The following is a 14,341-nucleotide window of genomic DNA, read 5'->3' as shown; positions in this document are numbered from 1 at the left end:
GTTGTTATTGTAATTGTTTTGGGGTTCTAGGAGCCACATCCATTGTAAGAGGCAAAAAACTGAAAAACATTATGTATGACTGTTCCTTCTCTCTCTCTCTCTCTCTCTCTCTCTCTCTCTCTCTCTCTCTCTCTCTCTCTCTCTCTCTCTCTCTCTCTCTCTCTCTCTCTCCAGGCCTCCATACTACCTGAGACAATAAAAATAAAATTAGGCCAATTAATAACCCTACAGTAGCCTCTTAGTGTTCAAATAAAAGGAGGAGTCAGTCAGTATGACAAACATCATTGTTGTTTTATTTTAAAGAAATGCCAGTCGCCCTAACCTTCAGCAACTCAACCTCATCAGTCAGCAGCCATCAAGACTCTCCACTAGCAAAAAGATTACAATAATTCCCTGAAGGTTTCCATAATGGTTAGAATTTTCAGCAATAAAGTATTTTTAATTAAAGTATACACATTTTTTAGAAATAATAATATTGCACACTTAATAGATTATGGTATATTAGTATATAGTATAATATAGTATAAACACAACATTTATATCAGCAAGGTAACCAACTATCTGTCTGTATCTATCAATCTATCCATCCATTTATCATGTAACTATCCATCCATCCATCCATCTATCTCTCTATCCATCCATCCATCTATCTTTCTATTTACCTACCATCATCTAGCCTTTAGGGCAAGTTAAAAACAGAGAAAGTTTATCACTACTGGGCTGTTTTACACATGGTCTAAATAGATTGGAATGGTGAGAAGAACATCAGATAACCTTTGGCAGTACTTTTTACTTTTCTAGATTAGTGGCCCAGTATCTGGACCTGTTCTCTATGTCTGATCAGGAAACCACATCTCTACACTCTTCTATTCCAGAGTCTCAAGAGAAGAAGCTGTAGAATATTTCATTTTCTTCCTCTCCTTCCTATGAATAGCAGCTATCAATTTTCTAACTTTTTTCCTGCTCTAATTTACTAAAAACGAGGTTAAGTTCCTCTATGCTCAGTAGCCCCAGACATTTATTAGGCCTTCTGTCTCTGCCTCTGTCTCTGTCTCTATCTTTATCTCTCCTGTGTCTCTTTCCTTACCTCCTCCCCCACTGCAGCCATTCTCTCCTCTCAGCTACTTCCCTTCTTTGAAGTTCACTTTTGTAGCTCAAAATTGTTAAGACTTTGCATGGCCATGTGTTGATGAATTTTATCTGGTGGATTCTAGGAGAAGTACTGGTTTAAAATGTATTTCTATTCTCTTTTCAAAGAAGTGTGTGTGTGTGTGTTTTGGGTAGGGTCCAGGCTATTATATTCTCAATTTATAGATGGTATCTTGATGAATTTACATGTTTATTTTGATCTAGAAAATTCTCTAATAGTCCATTGTTCACCAAGTGACTTGTTAAATATTGTTGTTCAGTGGTTTGGTTGTGTCCAACTTTTTATGGCTGCATGGACCACAGCCATTCAAGGGGCTTTCTTGTTAAGGATACTGACATGGTTTGCCATTTCCTAGTCCAGTGGATCCTTTTGTCAGATAATTAGAGATTAAGAGACTTGCCCAGGGTTACACAGCTAGGAATTGTCTGAGGTCACATTTGAATTCAGGTCTTCCTGGTTCTAGGCCATGTGCTCAATCCACTGAACCATGTAGCTGTCTCCTCATTGAATGAATACCTTTTGATTTTTGAAATTTCACCTGTGTTTTTTTTCCTCTGAGATTCATTCCACCCTAAACACCAAACTAGTATTAGCTAAGGATCTTGGGAATTCCTAGCTAAGGAGAGCCAAAACAAAGCCTGTACCCTCTGTCCTAGTCCTGCTGGCAGCACTATTTCAAAGAACTTTGTGGAACAAAACCATTCCAGAATTTATTCCAGAACTGCCCAGATTTTTCAGCACCTTTACCACAGGCAATCCTAAACTATAGAAATATAAATCTGGGTGTAGTAGCACACATTTAATAAACCCTGCTACTGGGGGGAGGCTGAGGCTGATAGACTGAATGAGCTTTAGAGTTCTGAGCTGCAGTAGGACTAAAGCTAAATGAAATAGCCACAGTCTGGCAGTAATTTGGGGAGCCTTGATGGGGGTGGGGAGTGGAGTGGGCACTGGACTGCCTAAAGAGAGGCAAATCTGTCCTAGCCAGAAATAGAGCTGATCAGCGTGAGATGGGGCCTGTGAGTGGTCACTGTACTCCTGAGACTAGATGAAATAGAAGACTCGGTCTCAGACTCAACCAGAATTGGGTCCACCATGGCTTCTTGGTAAGGTAAGTGGTGGTGGATGTGGTTAGCCACATTTTTACACGACGCACCCCCTTCACATTCCATATAAAAATCTTAGTGCTTCAGGGATTCAGAGATATAGCAGAAACCAGAAGATAATTTTTCCTAGCTCTCCAATGCTCTAGCTATAAAGCTTAAACCTACACTTTTACAATTTGACTAAACTGAGACAGAGGGAAGAATGCTGGGCCTGATCACCTGTGCAGGTTCCTAGAATTCTGCTTCAAGGACTTCTATGCATCTTTGCTTCCATCCTTTGTAGAGTTAGAAAATCTTGAACCCCTACAACTACATCACCCCAAATTCCTTCCTGTATTACCTAGAATTCTTTTCCCTTTTTCCTGCGCCTCCACGTTTGCATGGTCACGTTTGTATTTAAGTTTGCAGTAACTTCTCCCTCACTCTCTTCTTTTGGGAGCGGGCTGCGTTTAGGTAGTTCTTTTACTTTATTATTTTTATTAGCATACATAATATATTATTATTAATAAAACTTTAAAAATATAATAGTTATGGGATATTCATTTTAATCTTTACACTTGGACCATGAGTGCTTGGTACCAGGAGGGTTTAGAAATGAGACTCTTTGAAGGGGCATTGGTCTTCTTTCCCCACACCATTTCAGTTAAAACTAAATCCCTCATGCTAGGATAGGCTCAATTCTGTGAAATGTCATTCAGAAGCACAGAGAACTAGCCTTATAGTAGTTCCTAATCCCAGGAAGGGGCAGTTATCTGGCTTGAACTATGGCCACAATCTCTAGTCGAGGCTGATGGCCTACCACAACATCCCAGTGGTTCCATTACTGGAATATCTCTGGTAAAGATCTGAATTTCCTTTCCTGGTGAAACTGATAGGGCTGTTTCTTTTTCAAAAGAAAAGTGAAGGACCAGTCAACGATTTTTGTTTGTTTGTGTTTCAACCAGATAGGTCCCAAAGGTATAAAAAGTGCATGTGTTGAATATTCTTCAGCCTTTATTCTACGGTACATATTCCTGGTCACAGGATCTCTACCAAATAAGGAAATAAATTCATTCCTTTGCTGGAATTGGAAAGAAAAGGGAACATTCATATACATATATACCCATAGCGACACACATGCACCCACATACACAGACACCCCAACTATTTCCTCTGGATATAAATACATACCTGCTCCCATCATGCCAGTATTACAGCATTTAAAGTCATTTGCCTCCTTACCCCTGGAACAAATTTACACTTGTCTTAGGAAACAGCCAACTGGTTCCAACAGTTTAGAGAAAGTGTGTCCCAGTCACTGTGTAACCCACATGTGTGTAATAACATTGCACATAGCACACCCATGGAAAAAAAATAACAGTCTTTTTGCTTGGAGAAAGGAAGGATAATGGTTACTTAGAAAGTGTCCCAGACAAGCTGTCAAATTGAATTCAGAGAACTGGAGTCTAACTCTGGGACAGCACTGGCTGGCTAAGCTCCCTTGGGACTGGGGTTTCCTGCCTGCTGCAGCTTAGAGACAACTATTCTTTGTTTCCAAGGTTTTTTTTCTTTTTTCTTTTTTTCAGTCTTTTTTTTTTTGTGAAAAAACATGCGGCTGCCTCCGAAGAGGGTCAGATAGAAAGCAGACAAAACATTAACTCTGGAATTTCAAAGGAAAACAATTTTTAAAAAAACCTGAGAGAGTGAGCTACTGTCTATTCTGGAATTGTAAATCCTGCCTTTGGACCGCAGGGTAATAGTAATATCAAGAGTGCACACACGTGCGTGTGTGTGCGTGTGCACTCACACACACACACACACACACTCACTCACACACACACACACACAGGGCTATCATTCCCACTTTTGTTCCAGGGCAGCAAAAACGTATCTGAAGTATTTTTTTCATAAAAGAAAAACAGAATAACAAAGACCTTAATGGGAGACTAAAATGCCTTCACATTTCAAAAGCAAGTTAGGTGACATGGATAGAGTACCCGGGGCCAGCTAACCTGCCTCACAAGAGGTGTTATTTACTTCCTAAAAATTATTACCTCACACCATTGCAGGTCTTTTCCTTTGGGCACACGTTCAAGGCTCTGTCCCTCCAAGAAGACTCTATATGAGGAGACACACGGCGTCTCATTTCCATATACAACCCTAGAGAGTTTCAACTTCTCCCTCACACACACACACACACACACACACACACACACACACACACACACACAGAGAACTCTCTGACAAAACACCCCTCCAAGAACATGCTATGTCATGGGTATGTTAACGTCATACACAAAGACTTTTTAGAGGCAACTAGGCAGAGCGTCAGAAAGACCTGACTTCGAATTCAGCCTCAGACACTTACTGGCTACGTGGCCCTTGGCATGTCACTTTTAAATGTCTTTCTGCCTTCCTATCCTCATCTATAAAATGGTCATCACAGTACCTACTATGCAGGGATGATGTATCAAATGAGATTACATTCGTAAAAGTGCTTGGCATATAAGAGTTGCTTCAGTCATCTTGGACTCTCTATGACTCCATTTGGTGTTTTCTTGGCAAAATGGCTTTGCTCTTTCCTTCTCCAGATCATTTTACATATGAGGAAACTGAGGCAAACAGGAATAAGTGATTTGCCCAGGATTATTCACCTGGTAAATGTCTGAGGTTCAATTTGAACTAGTAAGATGAGTCTTCCTGACTCCATGCCCAGATCTCTATCCTTTCCCCACTTGTCATTCTCATTACATGTGAAAATAATTCTAAAGTCTTTTTTCAACCTTAAAGCTCTAGATATGATTATTATTCATTAATATGCCTTTACACACAGATGCAATTATCTAATTATAAGTCTATAATTCTTGTCAATACATCCAAAGCTATATAGCTAGTCTGAGGCTGGATTTGAACTCATCAAGAAGAGTTGTACTGATACCAAGCACAGTGTTCTATGTACCATGCCATCTAGCTAATAAATGCTAGTTGAATTAAATCTTATGATGAGGATAATAATGGGAATAGTTTTTCTTCAGACATTTAAAAACACATGCAGATGCTTTATCCAAAAAAATACGAGCAATTGCTGAAGATCCCTCCTTCTAAAGATCTGTCTGAATTGTTTAGCAGAGAAATACTTGCAACAGGAAAAGTTTTCATGCCATAGCAATGGGGCTCAGTTCTGAAAGGACAGAAGGTGACTTTATGAGTTTCAGGAGCTAATAAACCACTGAGTTTAGTGTCTTGGGTCTTTTGGACACTGGAAATATTTAAACAGATTTTGAATTAAGCACCAAGGGCAAAAAGATTTAGCCTGGAGAGAAACTGGGCTGTGTTCAAAGCCTAGCATCTGGTGAGTGCCCAGTGGCTATGTCTGTGCAGAACAAATAAAATGAAGATATGAATGAACCTGACAGATGAAGGGAATTCATCAGGAGACTTCAAATTTCCCCTTCTGCCCCTCAACCCTACATTTTCTTCAATTTATTAATTAGTCCCATAGTTCCATTTTCGATCAGGAAGATCTAAGATGAATTGCCCTTGTGGTAGAAGTTGGTTGTCAGAGTTATTTATGAGTTTGTTTAGGTCTTACTTCCTCCTTCCTAGTTTGCCTGAATGATGCTGACAGGCTCAAATCGTGGCTAGACATGGTATAATGAAGGCATCTAAGGAAGATGATGTTAGCCTGGATGGATCACCACTAACCAGTCTGATGACAATGATGACAATAATAATAATAATAATAGGTTAAAGTCTTTAATATGGTTTTAAATTATATAATTATATTATTTAATCCTCACAACAATCTTGTAAAACAGGGGCTATTATTATTTTATCATTATTATTTTTATTTACAGATGAGGAAACTGAGTTTCAGGAAACACAACTTGTCCAGGGCCACTTAGCTAGTAAGTGCCTGAGATGAGATTCCTGCACAGGTTCTCCTGCCCCCAAGTCCAGTGCTCTATCCATTTAGGTGGTTGTTGTCTTTTGTCCTCAAAGAGGACAAAAATGGTATCACCTTGTTGGTCAGGGATAATATACAGCCTGTGTCTGATTAGACCAATATGGGCTTGGAAGGTTCTACTCCAGGGCAGGCACAAATAGCCACATGGGCTCTACCCGCCATGCCTGCAGCGATACACACATATCAGCCAAGTAGGCTGGCTCTTTAGAACAGAACTGACCATTTTTGCTACAACACAGTCTATTAAGTATATGTTGGGCTGCCTAGAGCAACACGTTGTCTCAGTAAAGGGCAGGTTGGGGCACAGAATAGTGAAAGTGAAAGAAAAGGGGCAACAACAGTCAACTATAAGTGGGAGAAAAACATTTTTTCCACTCAAACTCTGTTCAGGCTAGGTGTTTTCAGGGAAAAAAAACAGTCAGCAGGCAAAAGCTTGCAGTTATCATGGAAGCCATTTAGTCACTGGCATCTGGTTATAATTTTACATTGGTAACAATACCTTCCCACCCTAATTCATCTTGTGTCTTAGCCCAGACTACTTGCTGTAACAGGGATTGTAACCAACATGGAGGGATCTAATCTTTGCCTATGGAATATTTAGCTTAAGTAGGTTCAGACCCCTTTGTAAACTCATTCTTATTAACCCAGCCTTGCTTTCTAGGCACTTAAACTCTCAAGATAGTAGTCAGCATGTGCAGAGACTGCAGGAGGGAAGATTAGGCTATTTTAGATAATAAAAAGGCATTCTAATTTGATCCACACATTGAAAAATCATTAATAAACGCCATCTCAGGACTCCTTTTCTTTGTGCTTGATGCCAGCACCTGCCCTTTGAAAGAAGGAGAAACGCAGGGCAGACAGTGGGCACACACACACACACACACACACACACACACACACACACACACACATAGCTGGAAAAGAAGATAGAAAAGCTCTTCATGAGCTTAGGTGAACTCCCTGTGTTTGTGGGCGCCTGGGTAGGTGTATGCGTGTGTACGTGTGTGAGTGGGTGCCTTTCTTATTCAAGCATGCCAAAGCCAAGGTTGCATTCAGGTTTTCTTTCATTTTTTAAGGTAGCCATTAGAACAGAGAAACGAGCTGGGTGAGCTTTGTCTTGCTAATGGACTTTGTTGCCCTTCCCAAAGACTTATTCAAACAGATTGAGACCACCTCGGGAGGAAAAGGGGGTTGGGGGAGCAAGGGACTCAAGTGGAGGGTTTTACTGGGGACAAAAGATGCACCTGCAAAGCGTAGAATTAATCGTCTCTCCAGAGGGCAGAGCCGATGTTAAGAGATAAATGCCCTGGTACAACCTGAAAGAGGGTAGAATGGGCTCATTTGCTTGAATACTGGATGGTCCTGCAGTCCATTCATCTCATAAGAGGGGGTTTGCCACCCTGCAAACGTGAGCTGTTAATATAAATCCAGACGGCGTGGATATTACGCTTGGGGTGGGGATTAGAGAATGACCTAGCAGATGGAGGAGTAGATTGGGAACCCTTTAATAGACTGGAGGTGTATTAAAGGACGTGGTCACTACCATCCTTTCCCACACAAGGTGACTTTGTAACTGTGCAGTAGAGGTAAAAACACAATGACGGAAATGCCCCCTACTGGCTCTGCTAAGGAAACCATTCAGTTTTGGGGCTGTTGGAGGTACCTGGAAATTCAGACTCTGACATGGTATTCAAGGGAAATTCAAGTCAGGCAGCCAAATATGATTAAATGCAACTTCCAACTTTAATTTGTGAAAAATTAAATGTTAGACTTGTAGAAAAAAATGGAACCTCTGAACCAATCAATGGGTAAAATTTTATATTAAGTGGGATTCACATTCTTATATTGGTTTCCAAATAGGTTGCTCTTAAAATGAAAATTATTTAAAAGAAAAAAATAAAAGAGTATAAATACAGACCGAAAATGACATCAATTCTAGACTTCACTCTATTTTTTTAAAAGCCATATTTTAGAACAACTCTCATTATAATCTTAATAGCTGAATGTATTTATTTTATATTGCTTTCTCAAAAATAATTTTAAAAATCAATGAAGAACAGGAATTATAAATTTTCTTCATAGGTTTTGTAAATTTGGAGAAGTCACTTAACATCTCTGGGCCCCAGTTTCATCATCTCTAAAATGAGGTGGTTGAAAATAGAATCATAGTGTTTTAGAACTAGAAGGGAGAGATCCCAGCCCAAGCCTCTAATTTTACACGTGAGAAAATGGAAGTAAACTCAGAGATACTAAATAACTTGTGCAACATTCTATTGCTAGACAGTGGCAGAGGTGGGACTAGAAGAACCCCAGGTCTTTTTGTTTCACAGAGTCAAAGAATTGGGAGGTACCTTGGTAGCCATTTAGATCAGTATATACCTGGACTATGCCCACTCCAACTACAACATCTCTGAAGGATGCCCAATTAGCCTTAATTTACTAACTCCTGAGGCAGCCCCTTTCACTTTAGATAGTTGTAGTTGTCAGCACGATCCCCTTTATATCAATTCTAAATATATTTGTTTGTAGTTTCCAAATTTATTCCTAGTCCTGTCCCATGGGTCAAAATAGAGCAAGTCTAATCCCTCTTCCATATAACAATATTTCAAATATTTCAACATAGCTATCTCATCCTCCTTAATTCTTCAGTCTAAATGACCCCTGTTTCTTCAACTGATCTTCACATGGCATGGACTCAAAAGTTCTTCATTATTTTAATTTTCTTCTGGATACCCTCCAATTTGTCTACATCCCTCCTAAATTGTAAAATTCATACATAAATGCATCAGGATTATCATCTCCCTCATTCTGAACACTGAGCTTCTTTTAATGTAGTACAAGGCTAGAGTAGCTTTTGATGGCTGCCAAAATCACACTATTGACTAATACTGTGATTACAGTTCATTAAAAACTCCAAACTTTTTCAGACAAATAACTATCTGGCCTTCAACTGGGGAAATCTAAGACATTTTTTTCAATCTTGTACTTATAATATTGATTTTTTTAAAAAATCAAGTAAACACATTTGAAGTTAAATAACATAGATAGATGGAATTAGAGTCAGGAAGACAGTTCAAATCCTGTCTAAGATACTTATTAGCTATATGGGCAAGTTAGTTAATTTCTCTCAGACTCAGTATCCTCATCTGAAAAATTGGGATAATCATAATTCCTATCTCAAAAGGTTGCTTAGAGTCACAAGTGAGATAAATGTAAAGCACCTTGTGAATTTTGGACTACAATATGAATTCTTCTTTTTTCTCCTCCTCCTCCTCCTCCTCCTCCTCCTCCTCTTTCTTCTTCTTTCTTCTTCCATATCATTGATAAAAATATTAAGCAGAATAAGTCCAAGTACTGAACACAAGGACATTACAATGGAAACCTTCCAAATTGGCATGATATGATTAATAAATATTTGTGGAGTATGGCCACTCAGCCAATTCTTAATTCATTTAATTATGCTATCATCCAGCCCACATCTCTCTTATCTTTTCCAAAAGAACATAAGATACTCTTTTACATTCTTTGTAATTATTTAGGTAAACTATGAAGACTAAGTATTCTACTGATCTACTAGTTTAGTCACCCGTGACAAAAAGGAAATGAGGTTAGTCTAGCAAGACTTTTTTTTATTTTATTAAAAAAAAATCCCTTACCTTCATTTTTAGAATCAATACCAAATTCCAAGGCAGAAGAGTGGTAAGGGTTAGGTAACAGGGATTAAGTGATTTGCCCAAAGTCACAGAGCTAGGAAATATCTGAGGTCAAATTTGAACCTGGGACCTTTCATCTCTGATGCCTCTCAATCCATTGAGCCACCTAACTGCCCCATCATGACTTGTTCTCAATGAAGCCAGCTCTTTGTGATTAGTATTTCCTTCTCTACATATTTACCAATCAATAATAATTGAACATCTCTGCCCCATTTCTGTTGATAGTTGTCAGGATCCTCTCTACCCCAGAAAGCAGTCCTATCTCTTCACTGGTCCTCCTTCTCCCACCATTAACTTTTTAAAAATGCCTTTTTATTGACCTTAGCTTTTCTTGAGAGCCTGGATTCATTATGAACTACAGCATTTATGACCCCCCAGACCAGTTCCTTTACTATAGAAACCTCTAGGTCAGGAGTTCTTAAATGTTTTATGCCATGGACATCATCTTTGACAGTCTGATGAAGCCAATGGACACCTTCTCAGAATGGTGTTTTTAAGTACATAAAATAAAATATGTGGAATTACAAAAGAAATTTTAGTTTAGTAAAGTAAAAGATTTCATTTTTCTCATTCAAGTGCACAGACACCCTAGAATCTATCTATGGATTCCTAAGTCCATTAAAAGCAAGTTAAAACCCTCTGTCCCACATGATGTGGAGTCCTTTTAGGAAAGTCTCTTCTAGCACCATACTTCATCAATTTTGAAACAACAGTTCACTATGGAAAGTGGTATGAGCAGAGGTAATGGGAGTCAGAAATTTATAGAGAGTTAGAAGTTAGGGGAAGCATCACATGGTTTTCCTAAAAAAATATGCCTACATCTAAAGAAATCCAACAGTACCAACTGAGGAAATTCTTTGTTGAATTTACAATCATATCAGTTATCTTTGTATCAAAGATCTATAGTCTCACCCTGGACCATCTTCAGACAATGTCATTCATGCTGGAATAGATCTCCTATCCATTCCAGACTTCACATTCCACTTCAGTTTAATTATTTTAAGAACCTACATCCAAGAATTGAGCTCTTTGTTACATGAAGTTGGAAGCTTTATGATTCATGGGAATTGTCTGACCATAGCCTTTCCTTATCCTCATCGATAAGAGACAGAACAGAGGAGCTTCAATATGAATCACAGAACTCACTTCACCTAAGGTATTGGTAGATTCTATCATCTTTCCTGGCTAGGGGTAGGTTTTGGAGAATGGAGTATTTAGTTATTATGCTTTACCAAATATAACTAATAAAATTTACCCCACAATTCTATTTTGTTATCTGTTCATGTGGGAAAAAGAGGGAAAAGAAAATGATCAGAGATAAAGACAGATAGAAAGGCAATCTTGATATTTTTCTTATTTCTGAGGAACAAAAATTACTCCATATGCTTTTTTGGTAGAAAAAAGGAAGAGCTTTTTAAAGTTACATTAAAATGACTTCAACTTGTTGTATGTTTTAGTTCCTAGAGGGAAAAGAAATCATCTTGCATTGAGTGATAAATATCCATGTTACAACTTTTTTAGCACATTACCACTAAAGTCATTCAGAGCCTCTCATAGTGTATTTTCACAGTTACTGGCACAAGTAGGGAATTACTCTATAAATGAAGAAAGAAGAGTCAAAGACTCACTAACAAATTGATAGGTGAACACTTTCTGACCCTTCACCAAATTCTCTATTGCTTATGAAAGAAGAAAAGAAAGGCTAACTTACCTTCCTTGGCAGTCAGTCTTGAGGATTGGTCTGTATGGGAAGGAGTGCTAGGATATGCTAGGAGTGAGCTACCTGTGAGGATGGAGAAACAAAATTATAAATGATGGAATATCAAAGGCAAAAAGAACAGAGATAATACTGACTATGACAAAATCAATTATGTAACTTTTTTAATTGTTACTTTGGAGCTGTGTTCACTCTACCTTTTCATGAGTTAGAATAAGAACAGCTATTCAGGCTTCATGTTAGAATGTTCCTAGATGTTATTTGGCTGCCATGTTTATTGAGGGTGGGGCCAAAGTCACTATTCTATAAGAAAGTATTCATAGAAATGATCATAATTCTGAGGTTGTTGGAAGAAAGATTAGCTTCACAAATTTATCAGACCTTTTTAGTATTGTGGCCTTTCCAGGGACATGATGGTTAGGTGCTGAGAAGACTAGAGTGAAGGATGCAGGGACAAACTTGTATATAGTGACTTTCCCCTCACTTTGTATACATCTTCAAAAGAGAATATCAAACTGCAGTAAGCAGTTACTTTCCTTTTCTGTCCTTTTGATGTTTTTGTGCCCAGCCTTTTTGGCAGTAGCATCACCATAATGCTTGCTTAAAAGTTTGTAGCTTCTCTCTTTCTCTAACAAAATCACAGATTCGTGAAGTTTTCATGTAAGGCATACATTTATTCCATCCATTAAAGTGAATCCAAAATGATTTTTGATCAGTTCTGGAGGATTTCAGAACATCCCTGGAGAATAAGGTGGGGAATCATTACTCTCTACAAAGGACCTGGTGTGCTTTATTTTTTTAAAGACCAAGAAGGCATTTCTGGGCATTTCTTTTCTTGGCTTATGATGGCTAGAAAACAGATACTTGGGAATCCGAATTTTAGTCTATGGAATGAGATCTCAGCTAAACTTTTCTTCTCTGTCTCAGGTTGTGAATAGGTAAGAAAATGACAATTCTGCATCTGCTGGCCATAGGCTAATGGTTGTGTACTTCAGAGAAAAGGGTCAAGAACTAAATCAGTTTATATGAATATGATAAAAGGGAATTTAAAGAGACTCAACTGACTGCTTAGCATGTGACTCACTCCAATGAATGCCACTTAATATTAGCTAGCATTTATGTAACACTTTAAAATTTACAGTGCTTTAAAAGTATTATCTCATTTTTCCCTCAAAATGACCCTGAAAATAGATAATACTGTCTCCATTTTACAAATGAGGAAACTGAGGCAGCTGGCGATTTTAGATGGTCACACAGTTAAGTAAGTATCTGAAGTTAGATTTGAACTTCAGTGTTTCTGATTCCACGTCAGAACTATCCACTGGGAATGAGATGTGGAAAGTTGAAGAGAAGACTCTTATAAGTCAAAAGCATTGTCTCAGTTTGAAGAAAACAAGTACTTCTCTATTTACAGAGTTATCAGTTGTTTCCCTTTCTCAAGAAAGAGAATTCAACTAGTATGGCAGAATGCTATCATAATATGGCTGATACAGAGGCAAAATGATAATAAAGAGTTATATTAATTGAGGATCACCCAAAGGACACTGGAGAGGCATGGTGGTAGCAAACAGGCTGTAGGAATTGTGTAGCAAGGTACATAAAGGGTGGTCACTGTCAAGAGCTATCTGGAAAAAGGCATGAATGGAAAAATCAACACAAAAGTGTGGGATGACTAATGTTATTTATGCAATGTCAAGAGAATGAAAAGAAGACCTCTAGTACATAGGGAGGACTTTCTGTGGTGGAATTACAGGAAGATAGAGACAAGGGTCTCACAAAAGATTATCAAGCATGGATGAGATTACAGTCATTGGAGTAATTGGAGTAAAATATTGGAATAAAAAAATTGGAACAGCCAATAAAAAGCCAATGGATTAGTCAGTCTCTCTAGGAATATTAGAGCTTTTTCCACCCTGTGCCAGCATCAGTGATATCAAGGGGCACTACTGTAATAAAAAAAACAATTTTACTACTTGGAAAATGGTACAGAAGTTGCCCTGGAGGTACCTCATACAAGGGAATAAAAAGAATCATCAAGAATAGAACCAAGAATTCCTGTCTCCTTTTGGCCTAAGCCCTTATCTCCCTGATTCTCTCTCCTTGGAACTTTTAAAACTTCACTACTGTAGTACACAAAGAAAATGGATGGTCTTTGGGGAGGAGAAAAAAACTGCCTTCATCATTAGTGTAGGTTTAGCAGAGAGCACAAAGCTTAGATAAACCATATTTATTAAATTTTCCCCTTAGTGAAAATTCTTCTTCGGGCATATGTGAATTCCACAGGAAACTCTCAGAAAGCACTGAGAGAAAGAGTTTTTTGACCTCCCTAAAGCTTGCATGAAATACATATTTCATGGTTACCTAGGAAAAGGATTTTGCCCTAAAGACTATTTTTGGTTCAAGTTTCACTCTTAGAAAGATTGCCTTTCCTGTAGAGGCTGGGAGGGGGGGAGGTAAGGGTGTTTTAAGCCTTCTTCCTGAAGGACTAGCAGTGCCTCCTCCTAATTTTTGTCTAACAAGTTCTTGGGAGCCGGGGAGGTACAATACACCCTATTCTTGGATGAACTTGTTAAGATGTGGTAGGATTCCCACTGGAGCCCACCCTGATAGTATTTGCCAAATCTGTGCCTATGCATACATTCCATGTGTGTTATTTGAGGCTCACTATGTTGGGAAATTTCTCATGGAATTTGGCTCCACATTGATGTA

General features: G+C 38.5%; 1 protein-coding gene across 8 annotated transcripts in view; it reads right to left on the bottom strand.

Moving 5' to 3' along the window:
* FLI1 (Fli-1 proto-oncogene, ETS transcription factor) overlaps nucleotides 1-14,341 on the bottom strand; it is a 170,393-nt gene that overhangs the window by 34,361 nt on the left and 121,691 nt on the right. For all 8 annotated transcript variants that reach the window (XM_007495111.2, XM_007495112.3, XM_007495115.3 and 5 more), the window contains one exon: nucleotides 11,627-11,698. In XM_007495111.2, the coding sequence (XP_007495173.1) occupies nucleotides 11,627-11,698 (72 nt within the window). The remainder of the gene's footprint in view (nucleotides 1-11,626; nucleotides 11,699-14,341) is intronic.

The sequence above is a fragment of the Monodelphis domestica genome, chromosome 4 (assembly GCF_027887165.1).
Source record: "Monodelphis domestica isolate mMonDom1 chromosome 4, mMonDom1.pri, whole genome shotgun sequence".
NCBI classification, from domain to species: domain Eukaryota; kingdom Metazoa; phylum Chordata; class Mammalia; order Didelphimorphia; family Didelphidae; genus Monodelphis; species Monodelphis domestica.
This window is presented reverse-complemented; position numbering and strand designations above follow the sequence as displayed.